Source organism: Lepidothrix coronata, unplaced genomic scaffold (assembly GCF_001604755.1).
Source record: "Lepidothrix coronata isolate B3197 unplaced genomic scaffold, Lepidothrix_coronata-1.0 Scaffold63, whole genome shotgun sequence".
In the NCBI taxonomy this organism is placed as follows: domain Eukaryota; kingdom Metazoa; phylum Chordata; class Aves; order Passeriformes; family Pipridae; genus Lepidothrix; species Lepidothrix coronata.
This window is the reverse complement of record NW_016690243.1, coordinates 411,227-435,810: the sequence shown is the minus strand read 5'-3', so window position 1 is coordinate 435,810 and position 24,584 is coordinate 411,227. Positions and strand designations below refer to the sequence as shown.

Genomic DNA, 24,584 nt, shown 5'->3' with positions numbered 1-24,584 from the left:
CACTCTTTCTCAATTTAAGAATTACACATACCCCAAACTACTCTTTATTACTTGCAATTGGTAGCCAACAGGAATAACTGGGCAATGCCTTTTGACAGCCTATGTACTCCACAAGTCAAATTTAAAGAACGGGGCAAATCCCAAAGCAGAGGAAGAGAGACACAACACACACAAATCGCAGAGTGTCTTGGGACAGGAAAATTAGAAAAAAAAAATTCTTTAGGTTCTTTCAGATCTTCAAAGGATGACCCAAGGCCCTCATTTTACATAACAGATTAAAGATTCAGAAAAGACCATTGTATAGATAGTCATCCGTATCAAGACAAGTTAGGTATCCAATGGCATTGCAAGTAGGAACCTCCTCGATGCAGCTTCATCCTAGGTATCCACAGGACTTGGCCCCAGGTCCAATTCACTCAATCCTCCACACCTCAATTTGCACTACTGTAAGAGGAGAACAATACCAGCAGGGCTGCACATCTTACTTGCTTAATACATGCAAAGCTCTTCAGCATTCTCCTCCAATCCCCTCATAGATGTGCAAATCATTGTATTCTTACTGTTCTGGGATAATGACTTCAATTTGATGACTTACAGAAGGAGGTGTCTCAGCAGGGGCATTTTCATCTGAAGGCTCCCTCAGTGCTGGTGGGGGTGAGAATTTTAACAGTGTAGCTCAGGGGCCAGATGTTGAAGGAATCTTTTTCTTTGCTCCCTGCCCTATCTCCACCATATTGTGATACCTTGTCAGAGAATTTGAAAGAGGTACTGCAACAACATGAAAGTGAATAAAGGATCTTGAAACTCATTGTTTTAAGCCCGAGTTTGGAATCCAAGGAAGTAAATACAATTTTAATCTTTTTTTATTATATGCTAGGTCAAAATAATCTTTGCTCATTTAGCTCTTAGCATGTCCTCTTCACGCAACGCAGTTCCTGATTGACCAATTAACAAATACAACTTAAAGTGGTTACTCCAAGACCCTACTTCTTGTGAGTGGTTTATGATGTTTTGAACACTTCCTGAACGGTGCACGATGCCAGGAATGCTGCTGGCACAAAGCCTATGTTTAACCCAAATGATGTTCACATGTGTGTTTGCGGTCATGGCTATAAGCATCTGAAACAGGTGATCTGTAAGATAATTTAAAAGGACCATCTTCTTCCAAATGTGTTTTGGAGGTCTTCTCCTAGAGTTCAGACCTTTGACTCATTTCTGCAAAGAATATTTTATTGTAACTCTCAAATTAGAAAAAAATTATCAGCAGCAACTATCATGCATTATTTTTTCCCACATAATTATTTTACACCAAAGGCATAATAATTTAGTTAAACACTGATAAAACTTTTCCAGAGCATATTTTCTGTTCAATGGCAAGACCTCCAAGTTTAGCTTAAAAACCCTCCATATGACCAGATCTTTACTTAAAATTCATGGAAAATAATAGTTTAAATTTTTACTGTTTCAAATATCAAGATCTACCAGTGACAGGAAACACATCTCTCGAAATGGAAGCTTTGTTCAGTGTTCTTTGCACTGGCTTTGTTAATGCAAATTGTCACTGAAGTGGAGAAGTAAGGGCTAAGTAGCAGAATCTCTTCAAGTGCAGTATCACAGAAATCTTACTAGTGGTTGAAATAATTCCACTTAACTAATAAAAAAGTACATGTTGGAAACATAGTCTGAGCAACATGGCTCCCTACTCCCCCTCCACTATCCACCCCCCAAAACCCCAACAACTTCATGCAACAGAAACACCCAAAAGACATTAGCTGTCAAAGTTCTAGTAACACCTGTGAGCCATCCCATCACTGGGCAACTGCATTTGAACTGTATTTTGAGCTAATCAGAGAAAGAGTGGTGCATATATAAAAGGTTCTTCCTTTTGCAAAACTTATCTTATTAGTTTAGGATTAATTCTAAGGTATTATGAAGAAACAGAAGACTATTTTTCAAACATTTCCTTTTTTATACTTCATTTGTTCAGGCTGATAGTATGTTCACTTCCACTTCTGCTGGCAGATGGTGGTGGTGAATACAGCTTATCCCCTCTAACCCAAAACGGGGAGCAGAACAGAAAAAAAATCCCAACTGATGTTCTTTTTTCCTCTAACCTCATCACTCTGTAGGATTTTCCTTGCATTGAAAGAGAAACCTGTGAGGAAAGGAGGTAAAACAACTGCAGTAACAAGGAAACATACTAACACCCAATGCAGTAAAATAAAAAGCAGAAATCTGCAGTTACAGCAATTGGAATAGCACTCAAGTTTTTATCTTCTCCTTACTGGTCTCTGGAGAGAATACCAAAGACTAAGATTCCACACAACATTTCTGAAAACTCAGAGACCTAAAGTGTAACACATCCATCCAGGTCTATGTTTTTTCAGACTCCTTTTGTTTCATTTTGATAGAAGAAAGTCCCTTCCAAAATATTTTGCATTTTTAAAGATGTTTGTTGAAGTCTGCAAAAACATAACTGATTTGAATTCACTTACATCAATTCCCCTTTTTCCAACATAGCTGTTTTGGTAGAGCAGATCAAAACCAGTTATTAATGCTTCACTCTGGGATTACAAACACCTTTTTAAGTGGACAAAATATTAAGAAAAAATTCGTAGTGAAAGACCAGACCAAGAAAAAACATGCTGCTATGCCTTCTAAGTTGCCTGCATTCTTACAGCAAAGCACTGTTATAATCCTTTTAATAGATGTAATGAAACTCTTAATAGAAGTGAGTATTCCTAAGGAAACAGATTTCAGGCATAATTTGAATATCATAGTTCAGTGGGAAATTACTTTTTAGGCAATGTGTAAAAAGATCTCCACAGTCCTCTTGATTGTGAAAAGAAAAAAAAAAGTATATCTCTCTGCAAGAAAAAAGATCTTTATCAATATAACATTGAATATGATACTTAAAATATTTTAAACCCTCCCAACCCCCAAAACACATCCGCATTATAATTTTAAATACAAACATGTGATATAATCAGAAGAATTTGCTTATGTTCATCTCCAAACAGCTAAAAGTAAAAAAAATGAAACTAGTAATTAGTAAGCAATAATCACAACTTTAAGCCAAAAAAGAAAAGTAGCTTTGACAGGATTTTAGACCTACATTGTATACAAAAAATTTTCAAAATAAATGCATAAGATACTCTTAAGTAACAGTTTTAATTTTTAATAACTTTATTTCTAGATCAAAGTACATACTTGATACTACTACAGATATGATGAGAAACAGCACTAAACTTAAATTCAGGTTTTCTTTACCACTAATTTAGTTATAAAGAAGAAAAAACCAAATCCAAGTAATGTTACCCCTCCCATCTTCACTAATCTTTTTTCCAAGGTGGCTGCTTTTTTTGGAAGTTTCACTTGGTTGGGTTCATTCTTCTGTTCATGCTGAGGCAGATGTTAAGTTCACATAAAAAGCACAACAAAAAAAGTGTTAGTGTGAAAGTTTATGAAGTATTTTATTAAGTGGGTTATAAAGTACCCAGTCTTAAGAATTCACATGCATCTAGGATTTGATATTATTTCTTTCTGTCTCTGTCCTACTTCAACTGAAACAGATGAGTGTGTAAACCTTTATATTATCTAATACTCAAACATTCTGTAATATATATTAGAAAAACAAACTGTTCATTTACAAACTTAATTACTCAGGAATAAAACACGGCTAATAGATGCTACAAAAACCTAGTAACAAAACAAGTGAAGTCCAGTAGTCAAATGTTTTAACCAGAACTTTTGCCATTTAATTACTAAAACAATTATTAAAAGAGCAAGTTAAATATGTAACACACTAGCCTTTGTTGAAATTAAAGGGACCATGGAAAGTACCTTACAAGTGCCTGCTCAAATACATGTTGAAGCTGAGTAGAGCTTTGTCATGAAGGGCAGCAGGGTTAGGTTCTGATTTCCTACCTTACTTCATAATGATTAGAAGGCCATCTTATTTACTGTACTTTCAAAAACTATATGCTACAGACATGTACTGCTGACAAAGTCTTGTAATGACTAAGCTTAGCAAACAATACTGAAGACTTTAAGGGAGTTTATACAAACATTTTATATAAGTGGTTTAACTGTTTCACTTAAATTTGCACTTTTCATAATAAACATTTGGGTGCTCTACATTCCAAAGTGTCTCATCATAAATTAAGTAGCACAAAAATGTTTTGTATTAAAGCCTTCATAACTGAAATTCATAAAACATAATAGGATTTTAAAAAACAAAAACTGTATTTTTTAAACAATTAGAAGGCTGTTTCACTGGATACAAAGACATTATGCTTCATCTTGATAGCTATAAAACCTTAGGCACAGATAAAAGCAACGTCAAGTGGCACCTAACTCAGATCTCTCCCAGCCCTTATAACTAGCCTGCACACACACAGGAGGCAAATATATACACAATTGATTATTGCATATGCAAAAAATGAAACAAATGGCTAATAAGTGTTTTGCCACAATCTCTCCCTCTTAATATATTTGGTGTTAAGTGATTTATTGGGAGAAGGCTGTTATATTACATTAAATTTACTTAAACTACAGGAAATTGCATTAGTAGCATTATACTCAAGGTCTGAGTTCCACATGGCTTCGTTCAGCAACAGATTCCTTTCTGACACTGATGCTCCATTTACTCTACCGCAGCGGCCGTTCCTTTTACTACCCTGTTACTTAAAATGACCCCATCTGACAAGAGTGTGTCACTGTGTTGGTTTGAGAATGACTGATATGGTGCTAACATCTAGCCTTGACCTCTCCCACCCTCTTCTTTTGTCACTCCACAGACTTATCTGGGATGCCTCCCATTCAATCTATAAAACCTTAGTATCTTCCTTGTGAGTCAATAATTCCAAACAAAAGATTCCTTAATTAAAAAGAATGTCACTATCCAGCATGGCCTTTATGCCACAACGGTCGCCCAAGAGTGCAGGGACACATTCCACTATTCTTTCCTGAGGGAGAAAGAAAAAGGTAGATCGTGCCTTCCTTTGGAGGCTCTCCACACTGCTGTGGAATATTCCAGATTATTTCTCATTCTGTCTGGGGAAAGGTGGATGCAGCCCAAGCTAAGGATAAAGAGCCTGTGGCAGACTAACGTATGAAACATTTCCCTGATGGTGTCACATCTGAGGTTGCATTAGAAACCTGTACACAGTATTTAACAGCCTTACTCACACACACTCACCTTCACTAGCAGGTCCTTCAGTTTGGCAACTTCTTCTCCCAGATTCTTAACACTGCAAACCAAATCTTTGCAGAGTTCAATGTAAGTTTCAGTCGGTGCCCACTGCAGTACCATCTGTTAATAGTTACAGTTATTTGCCATAATTACATAATTTTAGATTATAGTTTAATACTCTTCAGTTAATGTATCATAAAAGATAGTGCAAGAAAAAGTTTATAACTGCATTTATGCTGGGTTTTAATTGTACGATTTACGCACAACATAATCTACTACTCTTTAGCAGCGTTTCTTGAAAACTTTTGTCACATTAACTCTCCTATCAGCAGAAACATAAAGAAACAAATTTATCTCCTTTAATTGGGTGGCTTAACTCTTTGAAATAAATTATTTTTTAAAAGTGTCCTTTACAGAAAGAGCACTAGAGAGCTCTATATAGCTATATAATAACCAAGACAGTTGATAAGTGTTCATAGGTTTCAGTTTAAAAGATAGAATAACAGATTCTAAATCAATCTTCTCTTCTTTGGTTTAATACCTTGTGCGAATTTTTGAGAAAATGCTTATTCATGGTCTGCACAGGAACGATCAGCTTACTACACTCTTTATTCAGCTTCTGAAGAAACTTGTAGAATTCATCTTCACTACAAAAATAAAGCAAAATTTTGTTATTTGTCAAAATGCTGCACCTTTTGCAAGCCAAATATTACATATGCATTTCCAACACTGGCTAGTGAGTCAGAAATGCAGTTTCATCACATACAAAAAAACCCCAATGTCATTTTAACAGAGTAGTTAAAGATTACTTTTAATATCTTAGCAAGTTTTCTTTTTCCTTGTTTGTTCTGTTTCTCCCCTCTTCCCCCCTTTTTTTTGGAAGGACAATAAATTATTAAGTTACTTGGAATATTTAGCTAGTAAGACACACTAAAAGCTGAAAAAGTGTCACCCAAAACCTTTTCAGAAACATTCTATTAACCTTCATTTCTAACTCTCATCAAGACTGTATTATCAATTGCAATATTTCATTACCTGCTGCGTAATTTTGTAACTCACTATGGATAATAACTGCAACACTCTATTTTCCTGTGTGTGTGTGTGTGTGTGTGTGTGTGTGTGTGCGCACAAATCCAAGTCTTGCAACACCAAAAAGAGAGAACTTGTACTCAATTTTATCAATATTTCTGACCTGCAGCTTACATTTTTGAGGCAGATATGGGAGGAAAAAAAAACCTGCTTTCTACTTTTAGAGCTAAGACTGAAATGAATAGGTTTAGAGTCATTTAGTCTCCAGCACAGTGTAATAAGATAAGAATTCAATAATACTGGCTTGGCCCTTGGATTTCAAAACATGTACCTCAAAGGCCTAAAATATCTGATGTTACCTATTTGGAAGAACATTTATACTTGGTGCTCAAATACAAAGAGGAAGACAACTCTGATCAAACCAATTTTCAAAGAGTGGAGAAAAGGGATTAATTTCAACATTAGGATTCTAGAGGTTCCATGTGACACTGACTCAACATTACTGGAAGCATCAGAGAATTTTAGTTGTAAGTCATGGTGCTGGCCAGAAATTTTTTGCTATTGACCAGGAAGAGGTAAAGAGGGCAAGGAAGATCATCTAATTGTTTTTACAGAATGACCTCTCAAGCCCTGAAAAACTCCTGAGAAGTGCCTGTATCTCCAGTAGAAAAGTCTCCATTAGCTCTGAGCCATTTGGGTGAATAACAGGTAGAGCCAAAACAAGAGATAATTATTTATACGTTCCTACTGCAGAACTTCCTCTTCTGCAGATCCATAGGATCTGAATAAACCAATTCAGATCCCAACACTCCTCTATTCCCTAGGGCAATCTGCTATTAAACCTAAATGCAACATGCTTACACACCATCTTACTTGCTTCTGAGGGCAAAAACGTATCCATGAAATTTGCCAAACCAGTAAACTAAGCTACGTGTCAGTGCAGTGCAAGTATCTAAACAGAGATGGAATTTAGCCCATAGTGTCATAGAAGGCTTTCCTTCAACTTTGGCACAGGATCATTAGTGAGTAAAGTTTCAACCACTGCTCAGGACATCTGTGATTTGCAACAGTGCTGAACTGTTAAGACTTTAACATTTAAAACAGAAATATCTAGATGCATTAGTAGGTATGCTGGCGGTTTAAAACCAAGACTGCTCATGGTTTTCATGAAGATGGGGAAGTAAGAATGCCCATTAGTACGTCTTTACAAAATAAACTGTTATTTGTTTCAGAACAATGTAACTGAACTGAGTATTTTGAGTAAAAACCCAAATGCTAAACATCTGGAGATAGTCTCAAAGTTTCTCTCACATTACTACAGTCAAGTCATAATCGCAAACATTTCCTTCTACTCAGAAAGATAACTTTTTAGCTGTCTGGGATCAGCTATGGCACCTTCTGTGTTTCATCATAAAGGAAATTATTTTTTGGAATTCTGGAAGGGTTCTCAGCAAATATAAAGAGTGGCATGGGCTTCAATTTGGGAGGGGGAAAGAAAGAAAGAAATACATTTATTCTTTTCATACCACTTCACTTCTTAACAGTTTAACTCCCCCTCTGGCCCATTTTCATATAATTTTATACCCACTGCAGTGATTTGTTCTTATATTTAGAAATGTTTTCAAAAAATTATCACTTTTAAAAAGAATTAATGGCTGTCAAAACATCAGTGGTTAAACAGCACTAGACACTCTCTGAGTTTATAATCAATCAGTTCAACATTTTCTACTATGTTAGTTTTTCTATGACCTAATGACTGATTTTCCTTCTCACAGAATGACTTTGAACAAGTGGGAAGTAAAATCTTTATATAATAGCATGTAAACATAGCCTATGATTTTAGTCTCAAGGTCAGATTCCTAGAATACATGTCAAGCTATTTTCTAAAAAACTATGCAGTCCTTGCCATAATTGAAATGCTGTCATATTTTGTGTACTTCCATCTTCAATCAATCAATTATTTTCTGCTTTAGAGAACTTCCTATGATCTTAACCCACACTGTACTAGGAATTACATATGTCACTGGCATGTGAGACTGCACTAGATACCATTTGGGTATTTTATTGTATTTGGCCACACATGCAGTGAATGGATAATTTTTTGTATTTCTCCACTTGCTCCCTCTGTTCAAATTTTTCAGCAGCTCTGTTTGAATGTGTATATTGAACACTATTACGGAACAATCTAAAAAACCCACACATTTTAACTTAAAAATGGATAAAGCTTAAACTGAGCAAAGTCCCCTTAAAAGTCTCGATTTTAATAGGAATGACTCAGATGCTGTTAAAGTTATTTATGGTGTATCGATATCATATTGGTTTATTTATTTAGTTAGTTAGTTCGTTCTTGCATGCTGAAACTTCAGTTCTTCAGTCTTACAGCACAAGCTTGCACCTGGATCCTCTTGTGAAAATACCCACTTGTTTTGATGGAGAATCACAGAATCATAGAATGGTTTGGGTTGGAAGGTATCTTGGAAATCATCTCGTTCCAATCCCTCTGCCATGGACAGGGACACCTTGCTTGAAGCCCCATCTAATGTGTCCCTGCAACACACTACCAGGAATAGGGCATCCACAGCTTCTCTGGGCAACTTGTTCCAGTGTCTCACCAGCCTTATATCTAATCTAAACCTGCCCTCCATCAGTTTGAAGCCATTCCCCCTTGTCCTATCACTACATGCCCTTGTAAAAAGTCCTTCTCCACCGGTCTTGAAGGTCCCCTTTGTAGACCTCCCTAAGGTCTCCCTGGACCCTTGTCTTCTCCGGGCTGAACAATCCCAACTCTCTCACCTAATGCACAGTTGCGGTGTGATTCAGCTGCCTCCAAAACATGGTGACATGTACAGACTGAATTTGAACCCAAGCACATTCTTTGGTTCAATGAACAACATAACTAACAGAGTCTAGCCTCATAGCACCTAAATAATACAACAGTGCTCCCCAGTGTTTTTGGAGAGGAAAGAATATCTAAGAGGGTAGCAGCACAACTGACAGGTCACTAGTCAAGAGGGAGATAAATACACCTTAAAGAGGAACTCAACCCTTACTGTCTAATCCTATTTTCAGTAGCTATTGTTCCATAGTTCGGCGAAGTAAGAAGAGGAAAGGTATGAGCACAGAATCTAAACTAAAGTCGAGGTGTGTCTTCTGGAAAAAAAATATATTTACACGTAAAGGGTAAGAGGTTCAAGAAATCCTAGTACTCCTTTTGTACTTACTATATCCTTCATTTTTCTTTTTGTGCTGGATGTGGAGTGCTCTAGAGAGTAGTCAGTGCTTAGAGAACTGATTAAGTTTAATAATGTTGCTGAGCAATGTACCTCTCAGCTCAGGCCTGGCTTCCATGGTACTGCACAAGACTATGCTAAAAGTATGACGGGTATTGCAGAGGTGATGCTTAAAGACTACAATGGCAAAAAATATCTAGTTGAAATGGAAATTTAAAGGAGTAACATTTCCCTAAAAAAAGTTTCCTTATAAATCTACTGATACATATAATCTATGATAAGGAAAAAAAACCCAACAACTTCTGAAGTGCTTAATTTGTAAGATAAAAAAATGAGATATTTTAGAAGCCAGTTAAAACTGCTTCCAGTGGAAGAAAAAAACAACAAGAAAGTCCTGAATCTATATGGAAATAACACGTATGATTTAAGATACACATGTACAACATTTAATTTATCAGTTCAAAATTAAAGCCCTATGCAGAAATTATATGCATCTTTCCTTCCCACACATCTTTTTATTGTACCTTACAATCAGAAAAATTTGATTGCAAGACTAACAGAACCTGCCTTGTCTATGCTTCCAATGTTCTTTATAAAAAACACACCTACCACCAGCTCTCATAATCCACTAACTAGCATATTCTTATGAATGCTATGCATGGGATAAGGTGTGAGAGAATTTTACCTTTGAGCAACAGAAAATAATGCAGTCATCTTAAATAGTTAATATTTCACTTCCATTTCCTCAGATATACAGTTAATACCTCAATTCCAGCTTCAGAATTTCAGAGAAGTCTTCAATTCTTTTTTCATCCACTTGCAGCTCATTAATAGCACCTAGGAGTTTCTCTTGATCTCCGGGATTTGTAATGCCAATCTAAATTTAAAGAGTAGTTCCAAATACAATTTACTTTTAATACTTATTAGACATAACAGTACAGTATCATTTATTACATGAGCTTCTAATTATTAAGAGCCAAAAGAAGTTGTTTTTAAGTTATTACAACCAATTACAACGTACGTTAGTTGCCAAGGAAAAAAATAAAACCACAAAAAATACCTGATGCAGAACAGAATTACAAGAGCTGAGAAACTGCCAAATTGAAATTGCACAAGATACTCAGAAAATCTGATTAGGATTTATTAAGAAAAATTAATAGCAGCTTGTATAAGTACCCCTGTGTTGTTAGGACGCTAGGCTTATCTATTTCAGAATCATCAGCATCATCTGGGACAGCAAAATAATGAATCATCATAATGGTGATACAGCATTAACTCAGAAAGAGAAGAAACTATCAAATCAGCATCAGTTGGAGAATTTTACAGAAAGTGGCCTTTTTTTAACTGAAGAAAATCACAATTTTCCAAAAAAAAAAACCAAAAAACAAACCACTAGTAACTAAAATTCTCCAAGTAATGCCTGATATAGAAAACACTGTCAGCTGTGCTATTCATCAAGTATCTCAGATTAAATTGTAAGTCATATTTAAATCCTAGGTTGAGAGTTTTCTTGCAGAACACTTAAGTAAATTAAAAAAATAGTCCTTTTGTTTAAAGGGAAATGCTTCTGTGGCACATTCAATACTTTTCCTTGCTCATCTGACAGGACTTCTGGTGCTAGTAGCCCTAAGATTCTCCTCCAGAAAAGTGAAAAACCTCATAATGCCGTCTCCAAGTATGACTTTGTTCCTAACTTTCCAGCTGAGTACCTGGATTCAGCGGGAGTAGACCACTCAGGAATGTGAGAATGCAAGGATCCCAGAGTCTCCAATGCTAGGACATACAGGACTCTCACTGATGGTCTGAGGTCCTGAAGCTCCCTTCTGCAGCCTCAGAAATCTATAAGATGTTAGTATTCAGAGTATCACAGATTTCTGCAATTACTGCAGAAAGAATTTTGAATGAACAGCTGACAACACACATCAGATCAAAACTCTAAGAAAAAGATAGTCCCTGGAGAAATGCTTGCTTTATTCTGAGACTATCGTTTGTAACACCCAGTGTTCATCATGACTGCATAAAACTGTCCTCCGAGTTCTCCACCAATCACAGGTAACAAATAACTACGGGCTCACAAGTGTGTCTTTAAATATTTTAAAACCGTAAGTGTACAGACAGGTAAGCTCTTCGGTAAGGTAAAATCCCAACAAGATTTATTGGGAATTTAAGTACAGGTGTCAAGAACTTTTGAGTTTCCAGTAGGTTATCATGGGTACCTGAACAAAATGCACTGAAGTCTTTTTAGCAAATATCATTAGCAGCCTTAAGAGAGAAAGGTCTGGGTTTCCTAGAAATTATTTGCTTTACTTATGTCAAGCCGTAAGTTTGCTCAATTCATTAGCTCTCACGTTTGCCTTGTGGAGCCCTATCTGATATGAACCAGTATTTTCTTAATGCTTACAAAGCATTACAGGAGTTATCTTATCATGTATATGTAAGCTGATTTATAAAATGGTAGTTACTCTTGAATAGTAAACTTAAAGCAGGAACTCTTATGAAGATTGGGTGTGCTTTTGACTCCACCTTCTCATTCCCGAAACCAGCAAATCAGGATGCAGCTTTCTGATCAGCATATCAGGAAGATGATGTACTTTGTTCTTCTGCAAATGGATCACTGACTGAGGGCCACCATATCTTGAAAAAACAGTTCAGGAAGTAAAGAATGTGATAAATGTCACCACAGATAAAGCCTTCCACCACCACAGCAGTTCTGCATATCAAGGTAAAAGGTGTGGAACTTAAGAGACAGGAATTTGATAGACTAGTCGAGACTATTTCAGAAAGCAGACATATTTTACCTTTCTAGACCATCTCTGCAGAACGTGAGGGTGACACAGAACCTGACTGTTCACACAATGATGAATGCATGGGACAATCACAGTATGACAAACCCTTCTTTATGGATAAGCAAGTTTTTAAGTCGGTGTTGGTTCAATGATGCTCTGCAGTCCAAATTACAAGAATATTATTGTGAAGTGGCCATATATTTAAGAATGTACAAGTGTTGTACAAGAACTTGCTTATATCTGTAAAACAGACTATGTGCACTCTTGATTTTAATTTTAGCTACGTCAACTCAAAGAACATCTATTTTATTCTTTATTTAAATAGATAAAAAGCAACCACTGAAAATCCAAGCCCCAAACTCACGTTCCAGCATGAACAACACAAGAGGTGAATAACAGATTGCCTCAACACCTGAAAGATAATATACCACTCAGATAAAACCAGTGAAGCTATGCACGAACTCTCACATCCTTGCCACCTTGCCCAAGTGGTCACTAATTTTAATAACCTGACGCATTTCTGTCAAATATTAAATGCTTTATTGCAGGGACAGGGAGCAGAGGAGTTACAGTCCCGGAACTGTGATATGGAAGCACATAGACCAGGTAATACATATAGTTAAATTTCTGGATTATATTTTGAATTTTGATGTGTCAACTTTTCATTATACATTTCATTTGTTCTCAAATCCAGAACAGGGTGCTGACTTCTCTTATTCTAAATTAAATAAAATGTGAGAAAGAAACCTTTTTTCAGTCCTAAATGCACCTAGGCATAAAATCACTTCTGTTGCTATCTTACAAGAGATGCTTAAAAAAAAATAAATAAATTTGAGTGTCAAGAGTAGTGCAGAATCAGACAAAACCCATCAAATGTTGAAGAGACACGTCCCAATATATTGAACAGATTTGTCTCAATATGGAACAGTTTATAAGCTTAAGGAATGCAAGGATTCCAGCTTGAAAGACTCATTGTTTAGGCTCTGTTGTAGAATACAGATAAAGATATTTACAGAGAAAACATCTTTCTGATATTGTTTGATGGAGGAAAGTGTATCATGATAGTGACAGGATTTCTCCCCAGTTCTCTAGATACAAAGCAGCTTGGTTCAGAGGCATCCATCAGAGGTCATCATTAATCTTTGTAGTAATAAGATCCAGGCTATTTAAAGTAGCTGGCTGTTAGCTGAAGGTCTGCCATCACAGTAAAGACTTTCAACTCTGGAGTTACGAGGGAAAAGATTAGATTCGTTCTATCAGCAGCATGGGGAGAAACTGTTAGTAGAGCTCTAAAACTAGACTGCATCAAGAATTTAGGATAACTTCTGAAGTGCTACTAAGCCAGGAGCATTACATAATTTTTTAACTTCTCAGTTGAAGACTCACTAATTAATTTATGTTCATGCACAAAGCATGACTTATTTTCCAGGAACTGTTTTCTGCTGTTGCAGAATTAAGAGGCAATACCTACAGGAATTGTTTTATCTTCCTGTGCAGAAGCAGCTGATCCAGCTGGCTATTTCAGTTTGTTCAAAACTTTCAGCTTGTCTTTAAAATAGGGAGCCTCGAACATGTTAAAACAACGAAGGAGAAGCTATCATTTTGAGTGAAATTACACATCTTTGGAGAAGGAACTGTAAGACTTAGTCATTCACTAAACTCCACAATTCTATCCCCTTCCCCCAGTGGCCCCTGGACAAAAAAAAAAGCAATGACTACAACACCAAAGGAGATGATGAATATGAACATATGCTCAGTCAGATTTGCAGTTTAATGCAATCATGACCAACACAGCAGCTCACACAGGGATGAGAAGCAGCCACAAGTATCTCCTTTAAGAACAAAATTCCTTTCAATAGGGGCTTTAGGATTCATATAAATCCCACACCAGGATGCTGTCCACTGATCCTGAGGCTTCAGAAAAGCAATAACATCAGAACACATTACTTGCCTTATAATATTTAGAATCATAGAATCAACCCGGTTGGAAAAGACCTCTGAGATCATCCAGTCCAACCCTTGATCCAACACTGCCGTGGTTACTAGACCATGGCACTAAGTGCCACATCCAGTCTCATCTTAAAAACCCCCAGGGACGGTGAATCCAACACCTCCCTGAGCAGCCCACTCCAATGCCTGATTACTCTCTTTGCAAAGAAGTTCTTCCTAATATCCAACCTAAACCTCCCCTGGCGCAGCTTATGCCCTCTTGTCCTACTGCTGGGAGAAGAGACCGATGCCCACCTGGCTACAATCTCCTTTCAGGGAGTTGTAGAGAGTGATGAGGTCTCCCCTGAGCCTCTTCTTCTCCAGGCTAAACAATCTCAGCTCCCTCAGCCTCTCCTCATAGGACTTGTGCTTGAGTCCCTTCACCAGCCTAGTTGCTCTTCTCTGGACCTGCTTCAGCACCTCAATATCCTTCCTGAACTGAGGGGCCCAAAACTGGACACAGTACTCCAGGTGTGGCCTCACCAGCGCTGAGTACAGGGGAAGAATCACTTCCCTGGTCCTGCTGGCAACACTGTTCCTGATACAGGCTAGGATGCCATTGGCCTTCTTGGCCACCTGGGTACACTGCTGGCTCATGTTCAGCTTCCCGTAAATCCAAATTCCCAGGTCTCTTTCTGCCTGACTGCTCTCCAGCCACTCTGTCTCCAGCCTGTAGCACTGCATGGGGTTGTTGCGCAGGACTCGGCACTTTGCCTTGTTGAACCTCATCCCACTGGAATCAGACCATCTCTCCAGCTTATCCAGGTCCCTCTGAAGAGCCCTCCTGCCTTCCAGCAGATCAACACTCCACCCCAACTTGACGTCATCTGCAAATTTGCTAATGGTACACTCAATCCCCTCATCCAGATCATCAGTAAAGATATTAAACAGGACTGGGCCCAACACTGATCCCTGGGGACACCACTAGTGATCAGCTGCCACTTGGATGCAGCACCGTTCACCACCACTCTCTGGGCTCAGACCTCCAGCCGGTTCTTAACCCAGCACAGAGTGCCTCTGTCCAAGCCATGGGCTGCCAGCTTTTCCAGGAGTATGCTATGGGAGATGGTGTCAAAGGTTTTGCTGAAGTCCAGATAGACCACATCCACATCCTTCCCCTCACCCACCAGGTGGGTCACCTGATCATAAAAAGAGATCAGATTGGTCAGACAGGACCTGCCCTTCCTAAACCTGTGCTGGCTGGGTCTGATCCCTTGTCCATCCTGTAGGTGTTGTGTGATTGCACTTAGGATGATCTGCTCCATAACTTTGCCAGGCACTGAGGTCAGGCTGACAGGCCTGTAGTTCCCCAGGTCCTTCTTGCAGCCCTTTCTGTGGATTGGCATGACATTTGTCAACTTCCAATCATTTGGGACCTCCCCAGTGAGCCAGGACTGTTGGTAAATGATGGAGAGCGGCTTGGCAAGCTTTTCCAGCAGCTCCCTCATCACCCTTGCGTGGATCCCATCTGGTCCCATAGACTTGTGGGGATCTAAGTGGCTCAGCAGGTTGCTAACTGTTTCCTCCTGGATTATAGAGGGGCTATTCAGCTTCTTAGCTCTGCCTACAAGCTCTAGAAGCCAGTTGTCCTCAGGACAACCTGTCTTACTGTTGAAAACTGAGGCAAAGAAGGTATTAAGCACCTCAGCCTTTTCCTCATCTTTGGTGACTATGTTTCCCCCACACACACACACACCAAAGAATGTATGGCTTCCTTGCCCCTCCTTTTGCCATTGATCTATTTGTAGAAGCACTTCTTATTATCCCTAACAGAAGTGGCTAGATTGAGTTAAGGTCTAGATGAACGTCCTAGAACAGCTGGGACCAGTTCATCACTGGATGGGTGTAACCCAAAACTGTGTATTCTATAGCCTTCCATGCCATTTCCCAGAAACTGCTGTCAATAGATCATTTACACCCTCTGCCCAGAGCAGCCTGACTCCTCAGGCTATAAACTGGGTGTTAAGAGGCCTGCAAGATAGGAGGGTGCCTCCTGTCCTCACACCCTTTGTGGAACTCCCCGCCCTGAGGGAGGTACTGGGCATTCCTGCCTGAACTGGAGGTTATATATAATCTTGCAGTCTTGGGACTTTTTTAACCACTCGTGGGATCCAGAGGAAGACTGCAGATCACTGCTCTTGACCGGACTGCAATCACCACTCTCGACCAGACTGCAGTCATCACTCTCACCAACAGGTTTTTCCCTCTCGTCTTACTTTGGACTTGGGGCCCAACAAACACCACTCTGTTCATGCCCCAGGGTGCTGGGTTATACATTTGGATTTTGTGGGTTAAAACCAACTGTTTGTCTGTATAATCGTATTTATTGTATTATTTTATTAAACTGTTATTCTGACTTATAATCTCTCCTTTGAGTTGAGTTCATTTCCCCTGCCAGTTTACCTTTAAACCAGCACAATGAACTCTTAAAAATCTCTTAATTGACAAAGTTCCCTATACATGCACCCTCTGAGAATACAGAGCTACTTGTGAGTTCAGTCAGAACAACTAAACTGTACTCAGTTACAAGACAAAACTTCAAATAAAACATCCTTGTTGATATCCACTCTGAAGGAATAAAACTCTGGTTCCACCTGCTAGAACATGTGCCTCCATGGTACCAGGATAGGGAGAAAAAAAGCTGACACTAAGGACATGGCAGTACATCAGCAGGAGGGAGCAGTGTTGAAGCAGCTGTTTTAATGAGGCATCTCTGGTATCCCAGACCAAGCACAGAGTGCTCAGAAGAATTCTGAAGCCTGAAGTACTTACGGTGTTCCAAGGATACTCCTATAATCGGATTTTATTATAGCATCCTCCAGTAAGCACAGGAAGTCTTTCGTTTCCCACATGAAAAAATCCAGTAAAGACTAAGGAAAAGCAACCACCCTATCTCCACTGAAAACTGAAGTTTTGTAATATACATCACTTAGTCCTGGATAACAGTAAAAGACCTTCCCAGCTGCAGTAAACTGAAAGAAACAAAATCTCTTTTTTTTGGTAAGGTTTTACAAACCTGATTGGGATATGAGATTCTGCATATTCTCCAACAAAAATTACCACCTCAAAAGGAGGACTACATTTAAAGTAGTAGTTCAGGATTATGTACTGCTAATCCAAGCACTGATTTCCTTTCAGGGAAATCATACTTAAATACTAAAAATGGTAACAACAAAACTTTAAACCCGAACTATTTCCTGCTTAACCCTGCTCATTCACTGATCTGTTAGATTACACACTTCATAGAAAGTCTGTCTATATTCACATTAAAATTCAAGAAGTTGCAGAAGATGCTGAAAGAATTCTTACAAGGTTAGACATTTATAAAGAGAAGGCATTAAAAACATTATAAAAAGAGGAAAAAAAGTAAATTAAGTTTTAAAGTAGTAAACTGACCTGTATTAAGTCATCTTTTTGCATGATCAGAAGTTCTCTTAAAGTTATATCTTGTTCCTGTATAAAACAAAGGGTTTCTACCATCAAAAAGAATTTCAGAAGAAATCAGTTTTCACTTGATTGTTTTTCCTTGTTTTACTTCAGTTTTCAAGAACAAAAGGAATGAAAGAGTTGTTTAGTTTAGAAGCATCACATGTGATGAATGCACATAATCAAGAAATTCAATTTAGTCCACTGTAGTTTAACTTACCATTTTATATATAAACTTCTGTTTAATAAATTTACTTGAATTAATATACTAATAGTGATATAACTTTTTATTATGCAGTAGTTGCATTTGGCTTTCACGGATTACTTGACAGATAGCAGACACACAAGATTACCTTCAATAGTCCTCTGATGTGTTCTAGACCAAGACCATGTAAAAACACTTCCATGTCATCAAAGAGTGAATAGGAACTGTGAAGATAATAAATGAGACTGGAGTTATAAACAGTGGAAATTAAAAAAAAAGACATCCAGAACAAAATGCTATAAAAAAGCTCTTCAGACAAAGCACTGGGGTGCAACCTAAAGCTGCACACATCTGCTGATGACAGAAGCATCTCATAAACATCATGGGATGCAATTTATTTTATCAAAATTCTATAAATGTCTTTTCTGTCTAATAAGTTGAATGGAGCCTGAAGGGGATGATTTTCATAAATAAAGGTCATTTTAAGTCACAAAACACTCCAACTGAACCTTGAAGTTGGGTCACAAAACCCTAAAAAATGTGGAAGTAGGGTTAAGGAAGATAACTATGTATTCTTATCAGATAACATTCATATAAACTGGATTCAGTCCACAACTCTCACCCTTCTGGTTCCAGTTAAGCCAAAAAAGGTTATCAAGAAAACACGAATGTCTGTAACTAAAGATAGTGGAAATTAGTCCATCAAGAAACTTGTTGTCAGAAGACTACTGTTCAGACTGAGGAGGTAGTAAACTCTGAAATGTAGGTTCAGAGTTTAACATTTCTAAACAAAGACAGAGTACCAATTTTGATTCCTTGCTCTACTAAGAGATTTAAAAGCATACGGGGGGAAATAACTAAACAGTTTTCAACGTTCAGATGAACTGTAGTGAAGAGAATCAAACCAAAGAACAAATATAAAATCCAGAAAGGACTATTGCTATTGCTACAGTGAATCCTTTGCCAAAATCCTGAGTTATGAGTTGCTGTGTCTTACTGTAGGCCCTGAAACGAAGGTCTGCCTCCTCTTCACCTCAAAAATTGAAAGAGCATCTTGAGTGCCATCACAGAGCATGTACGTGACAACCAGGGGATCAGGTTCAGAGAGCATGGGTTTAGGAAAGGTGGGTCCTGCTAGACCAACCTGATCTCCTTTTATGACCAACCATTTCAGGATGAGGGAAAGGCTGTGGATGTTATCTACTTGGACTTCAGTAAAGCCTCCAATACAGTCTCCCACATCATTCTCCTGGAGAAACTGGCTGCTCATGGCTTGGCCAGGTGCCCTCTTTGCTGCATTAAAAACTGGCTGGATGGCTGGGCCCAGAGTAGTGGTGAATAGAGTTACATCCAGCTGGCGGCTGGTCACTGGTGCTGTTCCCTAGGCCTCAGTATTGGGGCCAGTCCTCTTTAATTTCTTTATTGATGATCTGGACAACAGGATGAAGGGTACCCTCAGTAAGTTCACAAATGACACTAAGTTGGGTGGGAGTGTTGATCTGCTGGAGAGCAGGAGGCATCTGGACAAGCTGGATCAATGGGCTGAGGCCAATTGTAGAAGTTCTGGGTCCTGCCCTTCAGTCACAACACCCCCATGCAGCGCTACAGGCTGAGAGAAGAGTGTTTGCAAAGAGTCCCAGCGGAAAAGGACTTCAGGGTGCTGGTCAAGAGACGGCTAAACATGAGGCAGCAGTGTGACTGGGTGGCTAAGAAGGCCAATGGCATCCTGGCATATACTAGTGTGGCCAGCAGGACTAGGGAAGTGATTGTTCCTCTGATCTTGGCACTGATGAGGCCACACTTCGAGTGTTGTGTCCAGTTCTGGGTCCCTCACTGCTAGAAAGACATTGAGGTGCTGGAGCATGTCCAGAGAAGGGCAACAAAGCTGGTGAAGGGTCTAGAGAGCAAGTCATGCAAGGAGCAGCTGAGGGAGCTGGAGTTGTTTTGTCTGGAGAAAAGGAGGCTCAGGGGAGACCTTACTGCTCTCTACAACTACCTGACAGGAGGTTGTGGCCAGGTGGGGGTTGGCCTCTTCTACCAGGCAACTAGAGACAGGACAAGAGGAAATGGCCTCAAGCTGACACAAGAGAGGTTCAGATTGGACATCAGGAAGAACTTCTTTGCTGAAGGGGTGGTCAGGCATTGGAAGAGGCTGCCCAGGGATGTGGCAGAGTCACCATCCCTGGAAGTGTTCAAGAAATGACTGGCTGTGGCACTTAGTGCTATGGTTTAGTTGACATGGTGGTGTTTGATCAAGAGTTGGGACTTGATGGAGTTCTTTTCCAACATTAATGATTCTATGATTCTAACAACAGAACCCAGTGAGGCTTTGTCTGAACTGAGGTACTGTCTGATGTGAACTGCTACCCTGCAAACTGCCATCAACCCATCAGCCTAACGATACAAAACTACGCCATTCCGAATTCAGCACGACCTGGCTGAGCAGGGGCAATCTGACCCATCAGAACAGACTATGGGCTCCAGAAGCTGTCTTTCTAAGACCATGCAAGTCAAGATGAAGGCAGCAAATAGATGGTTTGTTGAGGACTTCTGGAATAAAATTGTATCAGAGATCTTTGAAGCTGCTGAAGCAGGGGCTGATTTCAGGCATAGGACACCTTCAAGCTTCAGTCACCAGCATGCTCTGCCAAAACTTCTAGAGCTTAACTGGTGTTCATACACAATTTTGACTCATATGCAGAAAAAAAGAAAAGGGCATAGCTCTTCCTGGTGACGCGAAGCTGAAAAGCGGCATTCAGTGAAAGCATCAAAATTTTAACATCAAATGAAGACAAGCACAGAACAAGACCATGCTCTTTGTTTATAATTCTTGAAAAATTAATAGTACATTAATATACTTACTATGGGCTCATGGCAGTGCTCATAACATATATATATATATATATATAGGAACAACTTAATCATTGATATGAACAAATACAATATCTTAGGAATGTTTATATGCTAAAATTACACTATAACTGTATTTACCCAACTCTGTGGTCAGGGATAGCTGTCAGAAATTTGCAGATAGCCTCTTGCTCAACTGTTTTATGGTATCTCCCTTGCAAGTGATTTGCAGCCAAAGAGAGCAAACTAAAAATCTGGAAGAGCCAAAATGAATTAATTGTTATTCAAACTCAAAATGCATTAAAAAAATATATGGGAATGAGACTACAAAAAGAGTTCTATAACCAATTACTACCTACAGGGAACATGAAACATCTGCCACTTATTCTCTAAAGCATATATCTATAATGAGAAGTTAAGACTACACCCACAGAGCATTTCCAAATTAATCAAATTCCAGCACATCAATGAACTGACACAGAGCAAAATGGTGAATGTAATGTGGTCTAAAAAAGTCAGCATCCATCACTACAGAAGTAGCCAAACACCAACATACTAATTTTTGTGGTTTGTAGACAAGAGTTCTATATACTCAAGGCAATAAGTTGTCTTAAGGGCACAAGGCATACAACTATTTTCATGTCTCCATTTCCAGTGCACATATAGACCTAACATTGATCAATTTACACCTGACAATCTAAGTTAACTATATCTGACAGGCAGGGATTCTTTCAACTGATTAAAGAAGCAGCCTTCTGCTAGACATCACTATGCATCAGTGATGGATTCCAGAAACGGAACTGCCCCTGTGTTTTAAGATAGTCACTAGAAAAACAAGCAAAAACAAGTAGAAAAATAGCAAAACAATTAGAAACTCAATAAACCTAAAGGAATGGTGAAATCCATTGCCTGAACTTCAGGTGACTAGCCAGTTTCCTATACATATAAACATACGTGCAGTGGGTTGATCTCAGCTGATAAGTCCCTGCTCAGTTCAGCAGTATGGGAGAGAATCACAAGGGTAAGAGTAAGAAAACTTTTCTTGGGCTGAGATAAATACAGTCTGAAAAGTAAAGAGGGAAAAACCCCAAAACTTAAGTGATGCAAAGGCAGTGACCACCTCCCACCAGCAGAGAAATGCCCAGCCAGTGTCCAATTTTATCACTAAGCATGTGATAGGGCATGGAGTATCCCTTGTGTCAGTTGGAGTTAGCAGCTCAAGGCTATGCCCACTCCCAACCTCTTGCTCACTTGCAGCCTACTTGCTGAAGATGGGGAGCAGTCTGAGAAACAGACTTGATGCTGCACGAGCACCACTCAGCAACAGCTAAGACACTAGTGTGTTACAAATGGTGGTTTGGTCACAGTCCTAAACCACAGCACCATATAGGCTGTTTGGAAGAAAAATAACTCCATCCCAGTCAAATTCAGAATAACAGAAATGAAAAATATTTCCCCTCCCAGAAACAGTTTCTGCAGACAGTCTGTATGACAGGCCTTTCAGTTGTCAATGGCCTGAAGAGCAGACCCTGAAGCTGGAAGAAGCTCATGACCATTAAATATCTCAATACCATCTGCAAGACTTTGCACCAACTGCTGAAAGTCAGCACTTCAGGTCAAGAGGCAAGACCACCTCTCAAGTGTGAGAAGCCTGTATTCCCTCCATGTCACAGAAAGTCATGTTATAAGATTATATGGCCGTAACCTGCTGAACAAGTCGTTTATCAAAGGCAGAAAGCTTTTGTAACCTCTTTCAGTAACCTGAGCTAACTGATCACTGAGCCTCAGACACAGATCTTGCTAGCTTCCACTGACAGCTTTGTGCATAGCTATCATTTTTGCTCCTGCCTAGCCTTGGAGTCTGGCAGAAAAAAAAAGGTAAGAAAAAGAAGCTGTAAAGTGAATTACAATTTGTAAGAGTAAATTATACATTTTTGAAGAGCCACTGTGAAAAGCCACATCATTTGTAAGAGTAACTCAAGGCAAAACACACAGAAATATGGTCTCACTGATCCACCATGCATCATGTAGTAACAGCAAAACCAGATTTATTTTAGGAGAAAAGTCAGTAGCTCTCTACACTGCTCTCCCCATGATCCAATGACCAAATTACATTATTTTACATTTTCCTCCCTCCCAAGAAGAGATTTTAAAAATAGCCAGTACCAACTCCCCTTCTTTTTAGCTTTAGCCTTTTCACTTCCAAATTCAATCAGAAACTATACTCTGCAAATTAGTTTGATATCTGCATTCTCTCACATATTTTGGCAGACAGATAAAACACAACACATTTTTATACTTCTCTTATCAACATTACTAACATGAATAATCCCTTGTTTTGTATTCTAAATCTAAAGTCAAGGATTCTGAAAGAATAAAGAAAAAGCGTTTCCAAAACACTACTCTATAGCTTTTACAGCACTATGAAAAGCTTTGATATAACAGAAAGTTTTCTATATAGATGTAACAGCACGAGTATTCAACTAGCTGCTATAATGTAATTATTAAAGTAACACTTCTGTAGAAAATTATATAATTAACAGATTCTTGAGTCAAAACACAAAATTTACATTTCTAAAAAAAATGAAATTAAATACCTCTGTATGTTTATTGATTTTTGCTAGCTCTGCTGCCGTTTTTTCATCCTTAGTCTGTAGATTTTTGTCAGCTCCTAGCTCAAGCAACTTCAAAATTACACTTCTATGTCCATGCTGCGCTGCCCATATTAATGCCTGCAAAGAGCAACTTTGTTTCACCAAATTTACATATGGAGCAAAAAACGACAAAGGTTCAATCAATAAAGCATGGCCCAATCTGGAGACAAAGACAATTAATGCAAAAGAATCTCAAAGTGGTGTTAAAGCAGAAAATTCCAATGAGTATTCCTGAGAAAGTTGTACCTAGAAACAAGTTAGCAGGTTCTTGCTTTTTAAAATTTTTATCATTAATTACAACACACAAAAGTAAATCACTTACTGAATATCCATTTTCATCTTGGGCATTTATGTGTGATCCACAAGCAACAAGCAGAGCAACAACGCGAGCATAGCCTTTTCTAGCTGCATACATCAGTGCAGTCATTTTTTTCCTGAAAGAAAAGAGGCCAGCTGAAAAAAGAAGTATTTCAAGATATCAAAATGCCACTGTATTATCAAGTAGAGCACCTCAGTTCTATAAAGATTCTCTGTTCTGCAGTATAACTACAGAGGATGAAAGACCAAGACATCACATTCATGCTTCAGCACAGGAGTCAACAGAACATACAGAGTCAGCAACTCGTTTATGATGAATTAACAAGTTTTAAATATTTTAAGAGGTTGCATTTATTTTCTGATTAAAATGAAGTTAAGAGGTCAATTGCCTCTCAACTCGTCAAGAAGGAAACTTAGACGAAACTCAACATGTCTCTCCTAGGAGTTTAGAATATAGACATATAGTACTTCTGGGAGAAACAAGTAAACAATCCTGTATCAATGTTTTATCACCTGCAAATTCCATTAGCACATTAACAAACAAATAACCTTAACATGTCCCAGCTATGAAACACTGTAGCTTGGTGACTAAAACCATTTCTGTTCTGGTTCTGTACTATACAAAACCAGTTTTTAAAAACCATCCTTCCTGCTGCTACCACAGACCCAGAAGCAGCAGGTCTCTCATTTAGCACATAGGTCAGCTTAATGAGAAGAGAATGAGCATAATTGCAGATCACAGTTTTCACCCTACTAAAAGCAGAGAAAAATCAGCAAATCATCTTTTTCCCCTTCAATTAACAAAACAGTGGCATACTTCCATTTCTCATTTTTAAAACACACAGCCTAAGTGATGGGTTCTACATACAGTCTAATTTCAATCCCAAATTTGGAAAAAATACA

The 24,584-nt window shown here is 38.6% G+C and overlaps 1 protein-coding gene across 5 annotated transcripts in view; it reads right to left on the bottom strand.

Annotated features, from left to right (window-relative positions):
- Window positions 1-1,745: 1,745 nt before the first annotated feature.
- ASZ1 (ankyrin repeat, SAM and basic leucine zipper domain containing 1) overlaps window positions 1,746-24,584 on the bottom strand; it is a 40,719-nt gene continuing 17,880 nt past the window's right edge. For 2 of the 5 annotated variants that reach the window (XM_017817804.1, XM_017817805.1), the window contains exons 5-14: window positions 23,686-23,797; window positions 23,307-23,441; window positions 20,851-20,963; window positions 18,008-18,083; window positions 17,625-17,681; window positions 10,218-10,330; window positions 5,736-5,841; window positions 5,201-5,314; window positions 3,319-3,402; window positions 1,746-2,155 (exon numbers count right to left, since the gene is read on the bottom strand). In XM_017817804.1, coding sequence (XP_017673293.1) covers window positions 1,976-2,155; window positions 3,319-3,402; window positions 5,201-5,314; window positions 5,736-5,841; window positions 10,218-10,330; window positions 17,625-17,681; window positions 18,008-18,083; window positions 20,851-20,963; window positions 23,307-23,441; window positions 23,686-23,797 — 1,090 coding nt within the window. In that variant the 3' untranslated portion in view covers window positions 1,746-1,975. Of the gene's footprint in view, window positions 2,156-2,796; window positions 2,868-2,888; window positions 3,403-5,200; window positions 5,315-5,735; window positions 5,842-10,217; window positions 10,331-17,624; window positions 17,682-18,007; window positions 18,084-20,850; window positions 20,964-23,306; window positions 23,442-23,685; window positions 23,798-24,584 lie in introns of those variants that run through there. The other 3 variants (XM_017817806.1, XM_017817807.1, XM_017817808.1) reach the window with 3 other exon arrangements.